The sequence below is a fragment of the Erpetoichthys calabaricus genome, chromosome 4, assembly GCF_900747795.2.
Source record: "Erpetoichthys calabaricus chromosome 4, fErpCal1.3, whole genome shotgun sequence".
Classification (NCBI taxonomy): domain Eukaryota; kingdom Metazoa; phylum Chordata; class Cladistia; order Polypteriformes; family Polypteridae; genus Erpetoichthys; species Erpetoichthys calabaricus.
The window spans coordinates 156,743,762-156,765,980 of NC_041397.2; the positions used below are offsets into that span (position 1 = coordinate 156,743,762).

Sequence of the window (22,219 nt, forward strand, 5' to 3'; positions counted from 1 at the left end):
AAAACCCATGGTGTCTGTCTGGAGAATGCATCCGTCAAACCTGTCACAGCAGGAGCAATCTGCTCAGGTAGAGTGGGCCAAAATACCTGTTGACAAGTGCAGAAGTTTACTTGAGAGCTACACAAATTGCTTGTTTGCAGTGATTGCCTCTAATGGCTGTGCAATAAAATATTAGGTTATGGGTCCCATCATTTTTGTCCATGCCATTTTCATTTATGTTATTTATTTCAAATATTCTGTTGAATCAAAACACTAAAGCAAAGTCTGAACAAAGAATGCTGCAACAAAAAACTTGTCTGTTTCAAGTTATTTCTGAGACAATTGTGGGTTCTTTTTTTTTGTGGAGGGGTACCAACAAATTTGTCTTTTTTAATCATTTGCTGACGTCCTCAGTGGGAAATTCACTCCTATATTTACAAAATTTCTACTTCTGGGTGCTTTGTAAACTGCATCCTTTTACAGAAGCTCCATATTTTTCACTGTTTTTCTTTATTTGTTACTGAACTTATTTACTAATTAATAATCTTATTTAAGATTAGAATTGATCTGGCTTCTGACTTGTCACTGATAGTAACCACTAGAAACTGGATACACGGATTTCAAACGGATCTTAAATTTACAGACGAACGACAATGCATGCAAACATGGCGCCAGCTTGTCTTGATTGGACTTGAAACGGGATGTTAACTTTGATGAAGTCGCAAAGAGGACCTGAAGGCTGACTTAGCTGGTGGAAACACTGCAGTTTGCATACTGGACAAAGACTGGAGTGGAGGAAGAAATGATCTGTCTGCTTCTCAAAACTTATTCTCACCTGGACAAAGCACATAGGACTGAGAGGATTATGTTTTTTTTTTTATTTCTCCAGTGCATTCAATACCATTCAGCCATCCCTCTTAAGGGGTAAGCTTAGAAATATGCAGGTGAATGAGCCTATGGTGTCCTGGATAATGAACCATCTGTCTGGTAGACCTCAGCTTATGAGATTCAAAGAGAGTGTTACTAATACTGATGTGAGCAACACTGGAGAAGGAGAACCACAAGGAACAGACCTGTCTCATTAACTCTTCACTCTGTACACTTTTGACTATAAATATAACAAAAACTAGAAGTCAGGTGGAGAAGTTTATTTCTTGGTTAAAAGAGAATTGTCTGCATCTTGACATCAGCAAAACCAAGGAACTGGTTATAAAGTTTTGCTGCACTAAAAAGCCACTATGTCCAGCCACTATTCATGTAGAGGTGGCACACTCCTACAAGTACTTGCGGTTCACATCAATGACAGGATGGACTAGTCTATATAAGAGAGAGCACAGTATGCCAGGCAGTGCATTGAAGTCGTTAAAGCTTTGGATTTCAAAGCCTGAGGTTGTGGGTTCAAATCCTGTTACTGACAATGTGACCATTAGCAAAGTCACTTCACCTGCCTGTGCTCCAACTTGAAAAACAAAAGAAATGTAACCAGATGTGTCTGAAATGTAATTGACATTGCTCATTTAATAAGTAGTAATAATAGTTTTATTTAGTCTATGGAGTCACATACTCTTGATCATGTCGTATGCAATCACACATGAGCAAAACATTCATGAATAAGATCAATTCCTGCTTTCCTAGTGACTTGGCTTTTGTTGATAGTCACTGCAAAACACAGTTTTACAGGAAAGTGTACTCTTTACCCATTTTAATTCAAATCAATAGAAACAATGTGAAATAGAAGTACACATTATTATTTGATGTTTATGATTTTCATTTGTTTATGCCATTCACTCAAGCAGAGTACAGTATTTCTTTTCTTGTTTTTCATCAGTTGTATGTGGTCCCCCTTTAAAGTCTGCAAATCTGAATGTGTATGCAAAGCAATGATTGAAGTAGATATACATAAATGTCAGTACCCTATGCGTTATACTAATGTATTAACATGAAAACCAAGGAGCATTTCCCCATTAGAAATGCAAGTGCCAATATTTAAGAACCACGTTTTTCACTTGCAGTTTGTTATTGGCTCAAACATAGAAAAACCAGGGTTCAGTACAAACGAGAGCCACCATAAAATATTGCAGCAAACGTGGCTAAATGTAAAATAAGAAAACAGACACCATGATACTGTACTGTTCAACTCTGTTTGGCAGTCTATTATGGCTTTTAAATATGAGAACATAATGTAAATACTACTTAAAAATGTTTTTATTCAATTAAACCGCATATAAGGAAATACGCTAACCTAAGTTAATTATTTTTTGACAATTGTTAAATACGTTCTTCTATCACAAGTTCATGCCAGTAGTAAACTCCTTTCTAACACTGAATAATGGTAATAGATATACAAATAAAACTGGCCACTATCAATTAATAGATTCTGTGAATACCACCATTGTCTACTCTGACGAATAAAGGAAAAACAGCTAAACTTAGCTTTCATATAACACCTTTCCATTGTTTGACAACCTTTTATCATTTACAGAAAAAAATCATTTGTGCATTACTACAAAGAGAAGAGAGTAAAACATACCAATATTTTAAGATTTATTTATTAGGACAGTCACATTTCAGTCTCTTTTTATCATCTAACACATCTGATAGGCATTCTCAACATCCTTGGGGCAGAGGAGGGTAGTAACGAGTTACATTTACTCCGTTACATTTACTTGAGTAACTTTTAAAAAAAATTGTACTTCTAAGAGTAGTTTTACAGTACCATACTTTACTTGAGTACATTTGTGAAGAAGAAACGCTACTCTTACTCCACTACATTGGGAAACAGGTGAATCGTTACTTTTTTTCCATTAGATACTGTACACTATATTTTTGCCAGAGAGAAGCCGCTAGTGGATCTACTGCACGACTGTTTCACCAATCAGATGTAGCAATAATAATCACAAGACTCTGTTTCACCAATCAGACATAGCCATGCAGTCACATGACCACACACAAACTGTGGCGGCATTGTGGCACAAACTTCTCACAGACAACAGCAGGGAAAGAAAGAATACAGACGGAACCTCTGTTTGCGAGCATAATTAGTTCCGGAAATGTGCTCGCAATCCAAAGCACTCGTATATCAAAGCGAATTTCCTAATAAGAAATAATGGAAACTCAGATGATTCGTTCCACAACCCAAAACTATTCATATAAAAATGATTAATACATAATATAAAGTAAAAATACATAAAACAAATTAACCTGCACTTTACCTTTGAAAAGAATCATGGTTGGTGTGAGTGAGTCTCTAAACTCTTGTGGGATTTCACCCAACAGGACAACACGCGGAAGAGCGTCCCGAAGCAACCTCAGGCACCCAGCGCTGTAGCAGTTCGCCATAAAAGCGAATCCGAAAAGATCGCCGTCATGCTATAAGCACCTGCCGTTGATGGGTGATAAAGGAACACGGAACATTATAAATGCGCAGGGCACAGTATTACTTGGCCACTAACCTGGGCATGACCCTGGCTGACTGCTGTGTCTGTCTATAGGAGAGTGGCAGATCCCATTACAATAAATAACCACACTGTTCCTGTTTCAAGCTGAATAAAGATGGTGTCGCTAAAGTATTGAGACTCAGCTTTGTGTTTTGGGGTACAAGACGGGACTCACACGTCACAGCACACACACGTGGTCACAATGCTGTAGTAAACAGTATACACTCGTACGGATGTTGACTATATGAGTGAGGCACACCGACTGACAATTGCCCACAATCCTGCAGAGAGAGAGAGAAGAACCATCAGCTCAGTTATGATCACGTGACGCTCGGCAGACAAAGCATATACGGACTACTCGTATTGCAAGACCTCGCTCATTTATCAAGCCAAGATTTATTAAAAATTTTAGCTCATCTTGCAAAACACTCGCAAACCAAGTTACTTGCAATCCAAGGTTCCACTGTACATGAAAAATGTGAGCCAACTCCTGCTGAAGCTTAACCATCACTTCACTGAGTGAAGAACAAGCACATTTTAACCAAACATGCACAGACACAGACAGTCAAGGTAAAGTGAGACTTCTTGTACGTGAACAAGCTTCCTTGTTGTAATGTTACTTTCTATCAGCTGTGCTATTTGGAGGGCAAGTGAATATGCAGTATGATACTGTCAGTGTACAGTATATCTTGTCACTGTAAGCAATTTGCACTGTTCAAACATACATGTTACCTACTGTAGCTTCAAAAGCATTGTTGTGAAAAACAGATTTGGAACTTTGTGTTATTTGTGCATCTTTATTTTGTAAAGATGTTATTTATTTTTACTCATTTTTTATTTTATTATGTGGAAATAGCAGAGTTTGCACATTATTTAATATAAAATTTCTAAAAAAATTAATAATTTATTTTGATCAAACAGTTACTCAGTACTTGAGTAGTCTTTTCACCAAATACTTTTTTACTCTTACTTGAGTAATATTTTGGATGACTACTTTTTACTTCTACTTGAGTAATATTATTTTGAAGTAACGCTACTCTTACCGGAATACAATTTTTGGCTACTCTACCCACCTCTGCTTGGTGGTGACATGAAAGAGTAGTTCCAGAGTAGCCGCTGAGGTTCTTTTGCACACAATGCTGCTTGCAGGCTTTCCTTTACGACATGCAAAAGATTTGATTATCAAAAGAATGAAGAGTGGGTAAACACCATCATCATCAACTGCTACAACTTATTATTTCATCTAGAATATTCCTTTGCTATTATAACTTGCTTCATAAATAAAACTTAACTGCATACCTGATGTTCAGCATTGTTCAAAATGGCTCTCAGTTTTGTTTTAATTCTCTCCTTCACTACTATCACCAGGGGTTTGAGTGTGCATCCTATAACTGAGCTTACCCTTTTAATTAGTTTATTGATTTGGTGGGCCTCCCTTAAAGTGATGTTTCCATCACCATCATAGAGTTATAGAAGATGTGAAGGAAGTCACTTCCAGGAAAAAGATATGACTCAGATATATACGATAATGGCCACTTTAAGTGGTTACAGACCATGGGAAAAGCTGCCAGGTGGACAATCCAAATTAAACTAATGTAGCCTAAAATTGGTGGTGTAATGGGTCTGTTTTTAATCACACAGTTAGTGAAATAGTAAGCAAGGTATAAAAGCCTATCAGGTACTTCTGCCAGGTGCTTCAGGACATATGAGTGTTTGACTTAAACATATTAAATGTTGCTACTTATGGAAGATTAAATTAAACAGTTTGCATTCACTTTCATTTAAACATTGATGTGACACATGTGAAATATGGCAGCACTATTCTAAATTGCTCTAGCCACTCTCGGCACGGAAATCTGGTCTAAGGCATTACAGTCCCAATACCAGACAAAGATCATTACACTCTCTATGTTGTCTTTATAGAAAGTGATGACGACGGAATGGGGAAGGTTACCTTCTCCTCATACACTTCAGGATGTACAATTGCTTCTGTCCTCTCTTCACTAGGGAGGTGGTGTGTTGTATCCAGGAGAGATCATTTGTTACCTCCACTGTCAAGAACTTTGTGCACCTGACTAACTCAATGGTGGAGTCATGGGCAGACAGGGGAAGGTGAGTGGAGTGTTTCTTCCTGAATTTGAAAGTGATTTCCTTTGTTTTTTCAACATTCAGGGTCAGAATATTGTTTTATACCAGTCCATAAATTGTTTAACCTCCACTCTATAGGCCATCTCATCATCACCAATGATGAGGCCTAGCACTGCTGTGTCACCTAATGAACTTAATGATGTTGTTTGTGCTGTACATGGCACAACATTCATGGATCATTAGGGTAAAGAGAAGTGGATTTATGACACAGCCTTGGTTCATAACAGTGTTGAGGATGGTATTTGATACATTGTTTCCAATGTAATGGAAGTCTAATACCCAGTTGTGGAGGGGCGTTTCCAAGCCCAGGAAAAAGTTTGTCTAACAGCTGCTGAGGGATAATTGTACTGAATACAGACAGGGTTTAAGTCAAAGAATAGTATCCATGTGTATGTGTCTCACACTTCCAGATCTGTGCCATGCATAAGTATCTCATGCTTGATACGTAGCTCCAATAAGAGAAAATACAGTATATTTTCCAGTGAGTGCATTTCACTGAGAATGAGGGGAGACTGGTCTGTGAGATTTACATTTTAGCCTAGCTCTGAACCCTGCTTAACTGCCACACTACTGCTTTCTCACACACCACTTTTGCTTCTTCAATGTTCGAATAGTGGCAGGAGAAAGCTCAGTTGCTGTGTGGATCTCCATGTTCACAATGTCTGCAGCTTCTACGATATACGGCAAATGTAATAATAGTCCACAGTCTATTAGAGCCCTAAGTACATTGCCAGGCAAATCGTTGAACTTATGTGGTTCAAACAAGGCCTGGCAATCACTGAGATGAATAGAGAAAAGGTCTAGAAGTTACATTAACGGTTCGCACATAAATATAAAGAGCTAAGCTAGCTGCTGCTGTCTGTGGTGCTGTCAGTACAATTTTCAAATTGTAGTCTATCATTTTGGCCTCTCATCCCAATGCCCCCATCTCAATCTTTGACAAGATGTAGCGCTTTGAAAGAGACATTTGGACAATTGTTTAAAAAAAAAAAAAAAAAGTTTCAATAAGGGAGTGGATATTTTTTAAAACAATAACAAATTACCTGCATAAAATAAAATATCAAATTACTATCCATTTGAAATTATCAGTTTTTAATAATCAAATTCTGAGAGGATAGCTCTCATATTATTCACAGTTTTATTTTTAGAAATGCTTATTTATTGTTTTGCTTAAAAATATGTGCTTCTGTTAATAGAAATGTTGTCACCTCATGCTAGAGTAATTTTTGCTAGCCAAACTAATAATGTGATAGCTTGCATGAAATACTGCAAGCAGATATCGTACCAAACCTTTTCTCTGGCTGGCATTGTACATTGTCCAAAGATTATGCACAACTGATTTGAATCTGAATTATGTCTAACAAAAGTGCTTAACACTACATTCATATTACCATGCTGAAGTGACTCATATCCAGCTTCTTGCCTTAATGCAACACAAATATGATGTCTTCAGGACAGCTTTGAGCCGCTGTCATACGTGGTCCTAAATCGGATATGTATCCAATTTGTGGCCATGTAAAATGAGAACTGTCAGATCAGAATCCATGTGTTGTTTCTTACATATAAATGCATGGGCTGCTGTTGTCATCAACTAGCACCAGCAGGTTGTCAAAACAACAAAGAAAGAGGGCTACAGCTGTGACAACAGTTACGGTCCTACCATTGGTAGATCCCTTCTCATACCCAAAAATCTCTACACAGCTTTTTTTTCGACTTCTTGACCTAATCTTGTACAGATGACAAACTGTTTGCTGTCCTCCAGAGCAAAATTCAATGCATATACTAACTACTAGCATGTCCATTTTGTCAGTTTTAATGCTATTAGTCATCTCATAAATTTGACGTTTTTTTGTTGGTGGTGACACAGATGACTTATGCACAACCACATGAATGTGTGTATGCATGCTGCTTCGGAGGACAGATGAGTTCACATTCCGGTTAGATGCAGGTCACTTGTAGTTATGAACCTTGTGAGCAAACAATCAGAACTGAGTAATGAGGTTTGTAATGTGAATGTAATGTAAGCTATTTTTCCACAATTAAAAAGGTTTTTTTTAATCAGACATTATCCAGTTGACACTTGTATTATAACAAAGCCACTCACTTGAAGACTTTAATTTGAAAACACCTTACAATGCTACACATCCTCTCTCTGACACATGAATATTAAGTACTTGCAACAGGGAAAGCTACTGGGAGTTGTCTTTCTATTTACAGTCATATGATAAGGTATGGGAACCCCTATTAATTCTTTGGATTTTTGTTTATCATTGGCTGAGGTTTCAAAGTAGCAACTTCCTTTTAATATATGACATGCCTTATGGAAACAGTAGTATTTCAGCAGTGGCATTAAGATTATTGGATTAACAGAAAATATGCATTATGCATCATAACAAAATTAGACAGATGCATAAATTTGGGCACCCTAACAGAGATATTACATCAATACTTAGTTGAGCCTCCTTCTGCAAATATAATAGCCTCTAGACGCCTTCTATAGCCTTTGATGAGTGTCTGGATTCTGGATGGCATTATTTCTGACCATTCTTCTATACAAAATCTCACCAGTTCAGTTAAATTTGATGGCTACCGAGCATGGACAGCCTGCTTCAAATCATCCCATAGATTTCCAATTTATTCAAGTCAGGGGACTGTGATGGCCATTCCAGAACATTGTACTTCTCCCTCTGCATGAATGCCTTTGTAGATTTCAAACTGTGTTTTGGGTCAGTCTTGTTGGAATATCCAACCCCTGTGTAACTTCAACTTTGTGACTGATGCTTGAACATTATCCTGAAGAATTTGTTGATATTGGGTTGAATTCATCCGACCCTCGACTTTAACAAGGGCCCCAGTCCCTGAACTAGCCACACAGCATGATGGAACCTCCACCAAATTTGACAGTAGGTAGCAGGTGTTTTTCTTGGAATGCTGTGTTTTCTTCTGCCATGCAAAGTGCTTTTTGTTATGACCAAATAACTCAATTTTTGACTCATCAGTCCAAAGCACTTTGTTCCAAAATGAATCTGGCTTGTCTAAATGAGCATTTGCATACAACAAGTGATTCTGTTTGTGGCGTGAGTGCAGAAAGGGCTTCTCTCTCATCACCCTGCCATACAGATGTTCTTTGTGCAAATTGCGTTGAATTGTAGAATGATGTACAGATACACCATCTGCAGCAATATGTTCTTGCAGGTCTTTGGAGGTGATCTGTGGGTTGTCTGTAACCATTCTCACAATCTCACAATCCTGTGCATATGCCGCTCCTGTATTTTTCTTGGCCTGCCAGACCTGCTGGGTTTAACAGCAACTGTGCCTGTGGCCTTCCATTTCCTGATTACATTCCTTACAGTTGAAACTGACATTTTAAACCTCTGAGATAGCTTTTTGTAGCCTTCCCCTAAACCATGATACTGAACAATCTTTGTTTTCAGATCTTTTGAGAGTTGCTTTGAGGATCCCATGCTGTCACTCTTCAGAGGAGAGTCAAAGGGAAGCACAACTTGCAATTGACCACCTTAAATACCTTTTCTCATGATTGGACACACCTATGAAGTTCAAGGTTTAATGAGCTAATCTAACCAATTTGGTGTTGCAAGTAATCAGTATTGAGCAGTTACATGCATTCTAATCTGCAAAATTACAAGGGTACGCAAATTTTTGCACAGCCAGTTTTTCACATTTGATTTAATTTCATACAACTAAATACTGCTTCACTAAAAATCTTTGTTCGGAAAACACCCCAGTACTCAGATGTTCCTAGCAAATGAAAGACATACCACTGTTATCTTTTTTGTTGAAAGTAGAGTTAATTATTATGCAGGCTGACAGAGATTGTCAAATTTTTTCATATGACTGTACAAGCAAGCATACTGACAAATAATGAAATAAAAAGACAGTAATGCACAAACATACATACTTACCATGAAGGCTACTAGTTGTCAACAAAGCACGCGCTTTATCAGCCAAATCACTATTCAATGTGCTGCCAAGTCTTAGAATATCTATGGCTTCTTGTTTGGAGGAGTCAAAAAAATTGTTCTGAATGGTTCTTGTAACAGAACGTGCACCATCTTTTAACTTTCCACCCTACAAAAAAGAAAAAGACATCAGTAAGAATTTCTATTTTGCTTTAAATTAAAAGTTAAATTCTGTATTTTTGATTTTGAAGTTAGTTACTTCACAATCATGCCAGAGTTCTTTTTTTTTGGGAGCACAGATTGCATAAGTGAGGTGTTGTTAGTTTAAAAATTATAAACAGTACATACAGTGCATCCGGAAAGTATTCACAGCGCATCACTTTTTCCACATTTTGTTATGTTACAGCCTTATTGCAAAATGGATTAAATTCATTTCTTTCCTCAGAATTCTACACACAACACCCCATAATGACAATGTGAAAAAAGTTTACTTGAGATTTTTGCAAATTTATTAAAAATAAAAAAATTGAGAAAACATATGTACATAAGTATTCACAGCCTTTGCCATGAAGCTCAAAATTGAGCTCTGGTGCAATATGTTTCCCCTGATCATCCTTGAGAGGTTTCTGCAGCTTAACTGGAGTCCACCTGTGGTAAATTCAGTTGATTGGACATGATTTGGAAAGGCACACACCTGTCTATATAAGGTCCCACAGTTGACAGTGCATGTCAGAGCACAAACCAAGCATGAAGTCAAAGGAATTGTCTGTAGACCTCCGAGACAGGATTGTCTCGAGGCACAAATCTGGAGAAGGTTACAGAAAAATTTCAGCTGCTTTGAAGGTCCCAATGAGCACAGTGGCCTCCATCATCCGTAAGTGGAAGAAGTTCGAAACCACCAGGACTCTTCCTACACCTGGCCGGCCATCTAAACTGAGTGATCAGGGGAGAAGGGCCTTAGTCAGGGAGGTGACCAAGAACCCAATGTTCACTCTGTCAGAGCTCCAGAGGTCCTCTGTGGAGAGAGAAGAACCTTCCAGAAGGACAACCATCTCTGCAGCAATCCACCAATCAGGCCTGTATGGTAGAGTGGCCAGACAGAAGCCACTCCTTAGTAAAAGGCACATGGCAGCCCGCCTGGAGTTTGTCAAAAGGCACCTGAAGGAATCTCAGACCATGAGAAAGAAAATTCTCTGGTCTGATGAGACAAAGATTGAACTCTTTGGTGTGAATGCCAGGCGTCATGTTTGGAGGAAACCAGGCACCGCTCATCACCAGGCCAATACCATTCCTACAGTGAAGCATGGTGGTAGCAGCATCATGCTGTGGGGATGTTTTTCAGCGGCAGGGACTGGGAGACTAGTCAGGATAAAGGGAAAGATGACTGCAGCAATGTACAGAGACATCCTGGATGAAAACCTGCTCAAGAGCGCTCTTGACCTCTTGACTGGGGCGATGGTTCATCTTTCAGCAGGACAACGACCCTAAGCACACAGCCAAGATATCAAAGGAGTGGCTTCAGGACAACTCTGTGAATGTCCTTGAGTGACCCAGCCAGAGCCCAGACTTGAATCCGATTGAATATCTCTGGAGAGATCTTAAAATGGCTGTGCAACGACGCTTCCCATCCAACCTGATGGAGCTTGAGAGGTGCTGCAAAGAGGAAAGGGTGAAACTGGCCAAGGATAGGTGTGCCAAGCTTGTGGCATCATATTCAAAAAGCCTTGAGGCTGTAATTGCTGCCAAAGGTACATCGACAAAGTATTGAGCAAAGGCTGTGAATACTTATGTACATGTGATTTTGCAGTTTTTTTATTTTTAATAAATTTGCAAAAACCTCAAGTAAACTTTTTTCACGTTGTCATTATGGGGTGTTGTGTGTAGAATTCTGAGGAAAAAAATGAATTTAATCCATTTTGGAATAAGGCTGTAACATAACAAAATGTGGAAAAAGTGATGCGCTGTGAATACTTTCCGGGTGCACTGTATGTACTTGAGTAAATTATTTTATTCTGCACACCACAATGTTTTAATACACTGAATTATTGTTAGGGTTGTTGCAATTATTCAATGTAATTGATTAATGAACACAAAAAAAATGTACTAATATTAATTGCTTAATCATTCCTGCACCTCACTCCAAATTGCACACTGACATGCTATGATGCTCTGTACAGCTTTTGAGCAGGTTAATCATGCTAGCAGCTGCACCACATTCTCCAATGAAAGGTCTCTTGAAAAGTATCCTCTGTGCAAGTGCATTTCACTTGAAAAATTGGCAAAATTGTTGGTTGTTCACTATGTAAACACAGATGGTGTTCCACAGCAGTACTATTTCCATGTATGAACACCTGATTAGGAAACACTTTGGGGCTATAGCGCAGGACAAGACATCATGAGTGAATATCGTTTCAATAAAAATAAGACTTCTGATAAAACAATCTACTTATGAAAGTGGGAATATCCAGAGCCGATGTAGCAGGTGGCATTGTTCTTAAGAAGCTGCGGATTTCTGGCCATTGTGGATTGCACGTCATTGAAGAAATAAATCTGGCCAGCCGATAGTTCTGGATACTGCCATTGCATCATGATATAACTGCTGCAATGCTCTTGGACTACCTTGATATGATGATGGTAATATTACTGCTGTACCTATTTCGAATTTGTCTGAACTATTGATATTTGAATTTTGAACATAATCAATGAGACCTTGCATATGTTCCATTCTATGTTTAGCCTGATTCAATTTAATTAAGAAGAGATGATTAGCTGCTACTTTTACATACGCATTAATAATGTAATGTTGCGATAGACATTGAGATGATAGAACTGGGTTAAATACATGGGAAGTATCGCTAATTTTGACCCGAAATATTGTGTGGGTGTCATTCGTTTTGCTGAATGCATTTGTTTCATATTGTACGACCATCCTGTTTTGCCATCTGGGAAAAGCAAAGGTAAAGGGTCGGCATGTGGCGATGTATTTGACATAAATGACGAAGCATGCTTTGCCTTTGGATATACACGAATATCTACTCTGTCTTTGATATCTCCGTCTTTCGAAAGTATTATCACTTTCAATTCATCACATGTGGGTTTATTATAAATGCGACTGTGATCTTTCGGATTCATATAGACATCCAAGAAAATGTCTTTGTCCTTGTGCTGCTGGTAAATCTCATGTAAAGTGTGATACGTTTGGACGTATGGATTTGTATCCATTATTGGCTGTATGATTTCTATTACATTGGATCATTTAACTGTTTCAATCCTTTGCTGCATCGCTTCTCCATGATCATAAGGATATACTTGACCAAATTGTGTTTTTTTTCGAAATTAAACTTGTTGTAGCTATAATTGTTGCGGGAATAAAGATTTTCATAGCGTATGGTCCATTATTGTGTAAATCAACTTTTTGTGCTTTGAATAATGCTAACATGAAACGATTATTGTAGACACATATATTTTGCTTGTAGTGTTTGTTGATTTCACTTTCACCAAACAAAAAAATCTTTGAATTGTTGCAGAAATGCGTCTTTCATTGGAAAGCAGCAGTACTTTTCCCTGAAGGCAACATGAAGTAGACAATATCCTTACAAGAAGTCTTACAATATCTACATACTTCCGACATATCACCTATGTCCATATATTCAATCTCTTTTTGCTGTTCCGTTATTTCACCTATTAATAATTTCCATATGTTTAGCGAATGTGATCGAATTTTAGTACTGTCATATTTTTGAACTTGCTCTGTTTGTGTATCGCGGCAAGGTTTTTTGTGAGCCTTTTGAATTCCACTGCTGTCATAATCTGTAACCTGCTCTGCATGTATATGGCACCAACATTTTTGAACGTCTTTATTAAGTTCTATTGTGTCTTTTACTGTTTGCCTTTTATTTCTGACCCTGTTTGGACCTGCAAGGTTTTCAATTTCACTTGTTTGGGCCGATTATTACTTTCCTTGCCTAGGTCACTGTCTCACGGGAACATGCCTCCAGTGTCTCTCTTCAAAACATCACGTCTCGTCGCAAGATTTTTTTTTATAATAGAGAGATATCTTTTATTTATCACACAACTTCTAGAATTACTTCTCACAGTTCTTGCATAATTAAACCCTTACTGCCACAAAATTTTCCAGTGTGTTTAATGATGCTGCTCCCACACTACAAAATTAATTCACCCTCATAAGTGCAGATAAATTAGTTATGGATTTTAATTCTTTTTGCACTAAAATATTTAATACAGTGGCTCTGTTAAACTTTTTCATCCAAAGCCTAAATCAGAGCCACCTGTGCTCTGACACAGGTCTGTATGAGGGCTGAGCCTTGGTGGAAGAAAGACTTTTGAAATAAAAAAAAATAGTCTGTATCATAACCAGAGGGGAGTTAAAGATTCAGAACCAAAATATTTCTGTGATTTAGTAGCAAAAATATATACATATTATAGATCCCAAATGCTATTTGATGTCATAAATGCTGCATTAAATCATCCAAGCCCTGTTTGCTCTGAGTTGTCAATCTCCATGTGTGAGAAGTTTTTAAATTTCTTTGTGGATAAAGTCAATACAATCAGATCTAGTTTACCACCTCTCTCCCATGATGAACCTAATTTTCCCTAGTAGTTCAGTGTTTTCAAATCAATTTGCACCAGATTCTCTTCCATGTTTGTCCCAGTTGGTTGGTCATCTCAAGTTCACAACCTGTCCCTCTGATAGAATTCCTACATGGCTGATAATACAGGTCTTTGAAACTCTTGGGCCTTTTGTTATGAGTATTATTAATACCTCCCTCCGAACTGGTTCAGTCCCGGCCTATTTTAAACATGCTGTGATGCATCTTCTCTTAAAAAATAAATAAATAAATAAATAAAAATAAAAAAAATAAAACCTTGATCCAACTGTACTATCAAATTTTAGACCATTATGACTTAATGTCTTTTATGTCAAAGATCCCGGGAATGATCGCACTCAATCAATCATTTTTAGAGGATAATCACATAACGCATTTTTCAATCTGGTTTTAAGCAGCATCACAGTACTAAAACCGCTCCTTTAAAGTTCTTAATGATATTTTATTAACTGTTGATTCTGCGTCACCTGTTGTACTTGTGCTTTTAGATTTGACTGCAGCTTTTCATACAATTGATCAGAACATTTTGTTGTATTGTCTAAAGAATGTTATTGACATTTGAAGCCCTGCTCTAAATAGGTTTCGTTCATATTTATCTGAAAGATTTTTTCACTTAATTTGGATGAATCATCATCTTAATAAACTCATCTAAAATATGGGAACCCACAAGTTTCTATACTTAGGCCAGTTCTGTTTTCATTATACATGCTTCCCCTTGGATCCGTTTCACATAAGCATAATGTATTTTTTCACTGTCTACTATTTAGAAACAACTCCCTGGGGTCTCTTTTGGTTTGCTTGGATGATGTAAAGAGCTGGATGTTGTCAAATATTCTTGACTTAAATCAAAGTAAAACTGAAATTGTGCTGCTTAGACAATCCAGTGTGCCTGTTACTAACCTAGGCCCTCTAGCGAAACATTGCAAGACATCTGCAAGAAGCCTGGACAATAGTCTTAAACTGGATAAGCAGATAAACTCTGTTGTAAGAAGCTGTTTATTCCAGTTAAGAATTGTTTCAAAAATCAAGCCTTTTCTTTGTTTTCCTTATTTGGAAAAAGTTCTTCATGCTCTTGTTTGACTGCCTTGTAATTCATTGTACTATGGTGTTTGTCGAACTTTTCTCCCTCGCCTGCCTGCTATGAGGCTCTTAACTGGGTCACGTAAATGTGAGCACATCACTCCTATTCTGGCTTCACTCTATTGGCTTCCCATCTATCCTAGAATTGATTTTAAATCTTTATTGTACACTTTAAAATGTTTAAATGGAATGGCTTGGTCTGAAATCCTTGTCTCTTATGCCTCTTCTTGATCCCTGATATCATCTGACCGGTTGCTACTGGCCTTACCACTATAAAGGTGAAAGACATGGGGTGATCATTCTTTTGGAGTGACTGCTCCTCGGCTCTGAAACACCCTACCATTTCAGATAAGAGCAGCTCCGACCATGAAAATGTTCAAATCTTCGCTGAAAACACATTTTTTCTCTCTGGATTCTAGTCACTCATGATGTCTTTTAATGCATTGTAAACTGTTATTTGTCAGTGTATATTGTTTTTATTTGTGTAAACTCTTGTTAGAGTCATTGGGGAGGTTGTCAATACTGCTTTATAATAACTGCTGATTTCTGTCATTGATTTTTACAGTGCCTTTCTCATTCTTTTGCTTTCTGTCTTTTCTGTTGTGGTGTGTAGAGTCAGTATAATTTTAATCATGTTATCCCGTCAGGGAAAACTGAAATGAATCCTCCCAGTTCATTTGCCACAATGATTAACATTGCAATGCTGCACTGATAAACCAAGTGGTCAGAAGGCATAAAGATTCTGTGTAAACTAGAATTTTCTTTACTACTTTTCTGTTGTCAGACTCAACAAAATATGAGTATATCAGGCTATTGATCGATTCATATTTAAATGGAAATACTTAAGTTACCAAAAAGTACATCTGTAGATCTGAATATTACTAAGCAAATACACTTTTTGTGCATTCAGTATTGTATTTTTTGTAAGTTTACACTTCTCAGTTTGTTCATGCAAAACAGCAATACAAGAAAAATCTGAAATAAATCTGACCAGATTTACCCAACATATATTGAAATTGGATGGGGATAATGACTTTTTCACAACAGTGGTCAATACACTGTAAATCTTTGTTTTTCCTTACCAATCCTTGGAATACTTGCTAAATCAATTTAAAATGCTTCTGATTTCATTAAACTCAGTAAGCCCATCTTTAGATAGATATAATTTTCACCCATATGCAGATGACACCCAGATACTTTTTTTTTTTTTTTTGTAAGACCAAATAATATTTCTTCACTGTTGTCCTTAATTAGATGTGTTAGTGAGTTAAAGGAGTGGATGGATTGTCTTTTGTCACAGATAAAACAGAAATGGAGGGAATGATGCTGATCGCAACAATATTTTGTCAACATTTACCTCAGTTCGAATCACCATTAGTTTTACTGAATAAGCCCTCAATCTAGGTGTTTTCTGACAACAGCATGTTTTCTGAATACGCAGGATAAGAACAAATTAATTTGTGCATTTATTTATAGAAGGATTAACTATTGCAATGCGGTGTTCACTGGATGTTCAAATTGTTCTTTATACAGCTTTCAGTTAATTCAAAATGCTGCTACAAGAATTATTACAAGAGCAAGAAAGTATGAACACATAACTCCACTTTTTAAGTCCTTACACTGGCTCGCAGTTAAGTTTAGGGCAGATTTCAATATCCTCCTTCTAACATATACAACCTTAAATTAGATGTCTGAGCAGGACTGATTTTTTTAAACCTGCATATGGCTGGTCCCACAATAATCCATCCCGTACCCGCCTGCTCCCACATACACTTGGCCTCATTTGCCCCATCCCTGCTCGCAGAAACACATTGCTTCCATGAAGGAAAAATGTCCTGTATGGTTGATAACCCTGTCTAACATAATCTTGTACAAGAAGGTGGATGAAGATTTTCCCTTTTTAGCCCAGCTGTTCTTTTCACTTTTTTTGTGACGATTCTACTTCATCAGTATTTAATATAGATCTTCCAATGAGAATTAAATATTAATTTCTGAGCACAAATCCAAACATCTTTTTCACAGAAAGGAACAAAAAAGAGCAGTGTATAAGCAACATGTCTTGTTAAAGCTTTTAAGCAGGCAACTACATACCATGCTATACTGAAATAAAGTACAATCTATGTTAATAACTGCTATTCATTCCACAAAAATGTGGAACAGATATGGAAGGTAGGTACTGCCAACGTACAAGTCACACATACTGTATAAGTTTTGCTTAAAACATAAACTTTTCTAGTTGCTATATTACTGGTAGCTTAACAAATACTCCCCACTTTCTCACAGTACTTTTTGTTTATCAATACAAGTACGTGGTAACCAAACAAAGCACTATGAATGTACTGCCATCTCCTTGTCTGCTCACAAGCTCTGAGAAGAAAGAGGGTGTTACTAACAGCTGTTCAGTGAACTTCAAAGCACTCTTTATTCTTCCATTATCCAACCCGCTATATTCTAACTACAGGGTCACGGGGGGTCTGCTGGAGCCAATCCCAGCGAACACAGGGCGCAAGGCAGGAAACAAACCCCAGGCAGGACGCCAGCCCACCACAGAACGCACACATACACACCAAGCACACACTAGGGACAATGTAGAATCGCCAATGCACCTAACCTGCAGGTCTTTGAACTGTGGGAGGAAACCAAGTCTCCTAACTGCGAGGCAGCAGCTCTACCACTGCGCCACTGTGCCGCCCACTGCACTGTTTAATTTAGTGCAATTGCATTAAATTGCAATTATTACAAATTATAACAAATCTTTTCTTGTTCCTGTGCCTTTGCGATCCTCTTAAATAAAAGATATCGAAACAGAAGCTTTGGGCCGAGAAATGTTACTCCTTTGTAGAGCATATGGATAAGAGATGGTGCTGAACAGTTTGTTGACAAGGCTAGTTGCTGCTTGTGCTGATCGACATAATTACAAAACAAAACATGCTGATGGAGAGGTGCAAAGGAATTTAAGGTGGCCCGGGATTATGTGTTTTCGTAGGCTTCAGGGATTCTAGTGTTAAATGACCAAGGCACTGCTTACTTATATGAACTTATCATTACATACAATCCTGAGTGCACATTAAGATCTCAAGATGCCAGTCTGCGTATGATCCCAAGGATTAATAAAATAACAGTGGGAGGTTAAGCATTTAGTTACAGAACCCTGAAGCTGTGAAATGATCTAACTAATAATATCAGAGGTGCCCCTTCAGTCTCAGCTTTTAAATCCAGGCTGAAGACTTACTACTTCAGTTTAGCATATCCCATGTATAGCTGTTGATTAGCTGTGCATACTGTATCTCTGTTGTTAGTCACTAGTACTAAAATACAAGTAATCTATACTAATAAAAGGCAAAGCCCTCACTGACTCACTGACTGACTGACTGACTCATCACTAATTCTCCAACTTCCCGTGTAGGTAGAAGGCTGAAATTTGGCAGGCTCGTTCCTTACAGCTTACTTACAAAAGTTAGGCAGGTTTTATTTCGAAATTCTACGCGTAAATAAATAAGCGCAACATATTATCAGTTGCATTGTATGCTTATAATACATATAGAAATGTTTTAATCGTTAACTAATAGTATGGGATGGTGTTTTTCAGCTCGCGCCCTGATTTAAACGATTCCATGTCTTGGTGGGTTTGCGTAGCTTATTGTCAATATCTTTACACCTGTTTTTAAAACTTATTGACTGAAATGGGCTTTCACGAAAAAAATTAGGGCTTTGCTACAGGATACACCCTCCACAAGGTAAGGAAGTAAAAATAAAAGGTATATATTTCTGTTTTATTTAAACCTTTTAAGTTCGTGTAAGCATACATATTAACACGTGCAATTAAACGTGTGCATTTACGGGGTGATTTCTGAGGCTTAAAAGCTCGCCTTTTATTAAAAAGATAAATGCAAACTGTGTTCATTCTGAAGGGCACAAACCACGTTGGATTTCAGCCGTTAAACAAGCAAAAATGTCGGTACACCAGATAAATAAGCGCAACATATTATCAGTTGTATTGTATGCTAACAATACATATAGAAATGTGTTAATCGTTAACTAATATTATGGGATGGTATTTTTCGACTCGCGCCTTGATTTAAACGATTGCATGTCTTGGTGGGTTTGCGTAGCTTATTGTCAATATCTTTACAGCTCTTTTTAAGACTTAATTTAAAAAGGTTTTCTTTTCTTCTTAATAAAAATTTAAAAGCAGTACTTCACCGGTGCAAAGCGCTCACTTCACTCCCTTACGGGAATCGAACCTCGGACATCAGCGCTAGAGGCGAAGCCCCTAAAATTGCGCCACGGCGTGTGGTTCGTTTATTTGACAGCATGTAGATCGGGGTAATTACATTCACGGCATTCGTAGTCTGATTCACAATCTGATTGTATGGGTGGTTACCTACCAGGTAACGCTTATGGTTAGCCAGCAAGTCAGCTCGAAGTGATCACTCGAGTAAAGGCAGCTTCACAAAAAACAGATCCTTAATAAATTGTTATTAGTATATTTTCTCTCAATTTAAAAAGGTTTTCATTTCTTCTTAATAAAAATTTAAAAGCAGTACGTCGCCGGTGCGAAGCGCGGGGATTTGAGCGACTGACGCATACAGACATATTCATGAGTGCAGGTACTTCGGAAAGAAAGCACCGTGTAAACCTAAAGTTTAAATTAAGTTCATAGACCTACAAAAGGTTGCCATTGATTTCAGGCAAGATTGCTTTTCTCATGTACAACTATACGTTGCATTCTTAACAGTAAGCTTGTACAGCTTGGTCATATTACAACCTGAGTGCTGAACTGACAACGTCGTATACAAACAGAACTATAACAATTGTAATAAACAAACAAAAAAAAAAAGCGAAGAACCCTTGGATTTAATAAAAAGGCTCCTTCCTTGGCGAAGCAAGGAAAAAGGAAGACCTTATATGGCGTTCGTTTATAAAACAGCGGAAAAGCTGTGTTAAGGCTGCTTCACAAAAAAACAGATCCTTAACAAATTGCTATTGGGATATTTTCCCTCAATTTAAAAAGCTTTTCTTCTTAATAAAAATTTAAAAGCAGTACTTCGCGGGGATTTATATATATCTATAATAATAAAAGGCAAAGCCCTCACTGACTGACTGACTCACTCACTGACTCACTCATCACTAATTCTCCAACTTCCCGTGTAGGTGGAAGGCTGAAATTTGGCAGGCTCATTCCTTACAGCTTACTTACAAAAGTTAGGCAGGTTTCATTTCGAAATTCAAAGCGTAATGGTCATAACTGGAACATATTTTTTGTCCATACACTGTAATGGAGGAGGCGGAGTCACGTATTGCGTCATCACGCCTCCTACGTAATCACGTGAACTAAAAACAAGGAAGACATTTACAGCACGAGTCACACGCGGGAACGAAGGTAAGCATACATATTAACACATGTGTTAATTTTTGACTGTCTTTTAATACTGTGTGAGCATACATATTAACACATGTCCAATTAAACGTGTGCATTTACGGGGTGATTTCTCAGGCTTAAAAGCTCGCCTTTTACTAAAAAGGTAAATGCAAAACTATTTTCAATCAGTTTATTGAAACGCTCCCGTTAAGGATTGCAATAACATATTCGCGAGATAAAAGAACGAAGTAGGGGGAAATGGAGGAACAGCCGCAAACAGCGAAGAGCAAAAAATTAATTAAAGAATTGAGAACGGAGCGAGTGAAGCATACAAGCGTGTTCATAAGGGAAACAAAGCACGGTGTAAAACGTAAGTTTAAATTAAGTTAATAGAAACGCTCCCGCTGCGGATTGCAATAACATATTCGCGAGATAAAAGTTTAATGAGAAGACACGAGGTATAAACGAAGCACACGCCGTGGCGCAACGTTAGGGGCAACAGTTTCAACCATTCTATGATCTGCTTCTCGCAACTGAAAGACGGCACATGGCGGATGTTAGCCGACTTGCTGACCGCAACGTTAGGGGCTTCAACTATGGCGCTGACGCAACATCTCAGTGCCAACACTTTGCAGACTGTACTTAAAAGACACGCCCTCCTCACTGGACAGTTAAAAACACCAATCAAACTAACGATGACATCAAGTATTACCCAATCAAAAGTAGGAAAGGAGGCATCTTCATAAAATGCGTGTGGGATGATTTGCATGAGACGCTGCTTTAAAAAAAAAATGATAAAAAAAATACGGGATAAATCCCGTCCAGTATTGATTCAAAACGGGACGCGCAATTTCATTCTCAAACGCGGCACGATTCCGTATTTTAAAGGACGGGTGGCAACCCTACAGTGCCAGGTAACCACCCATACAATCAGATTGTGATTCAGACTAGGAATGCAATGAATGTAATTACCCCGATCTACATACAACGCGAAAGTCTTGCAACATTCAAAGATGATGGTTTGGGATAATTAGTACTTATTAAGTACAACACTGAACATAAAAGAGCTTATGAAGCCTTGAACCGAAAAAAGCAAGATCTCAGAGATCGTAAAAAAAAAAAAAGGAGGTAATGTCGTTTTACTCGCTGTAGATTTTACTCAAACATTACCAGTTATTCCACGAGGGAGACCAGCAGATGAACTCAACGCGTGTTTAAAATCCATGCTTCTCCCACAGTCGGTTATATGTCGCGTGTTCTCGGGTAGGTACACCAAAAAATGTATACATTTAAGCATGTAATGGGCAAAGAAAAAATGAGGTATACCCGAACGCACTGCAGTAGTACTCAATGTAACTTTACTTCTTAAATGTTAATGTTTTACTGTTTAATAATTTATACGCTTCTTATATATTGTTCAAATTCTTTTATGAAAATACCAGTGACAGCGCAATGCACGATAACATGGAGTGAATACACCATACGCATCTGCCCACGGCCGCCCTGGTGTGCGCAGATAGGAGTTGATTCTAAAATAAAATAAACATAAAAAGAGTAATACATTCATCACCCATAAAGCGGATAGCAGACGTGACGTATTATATGTGTACCACATTTCAAGTCAATACGTGAAACGGTTTGCAAGCTACATGTGATTTAAAATCC

At 37.8% G+C, this 22,219-nt stretch overlaps 1 protein-coding gene across 1 annotated transcript in view; it reads right to left on the bottom strand.

The window, feature by feature from the left end:
• Positions 1-22,219, bottom strand: part of synj1 (synaptojanin 1) — a 540,854-nt gene that overhangs the window by 282,044 nt on the left and 236,591 nt on the right. The window contains 1 exon segment of the mRNA XM_051926623.1: positions 9,488-9,653. Coding sequence (XP_051782583.1) covers positions 9,488-9,653 — 166 coding nt within the window.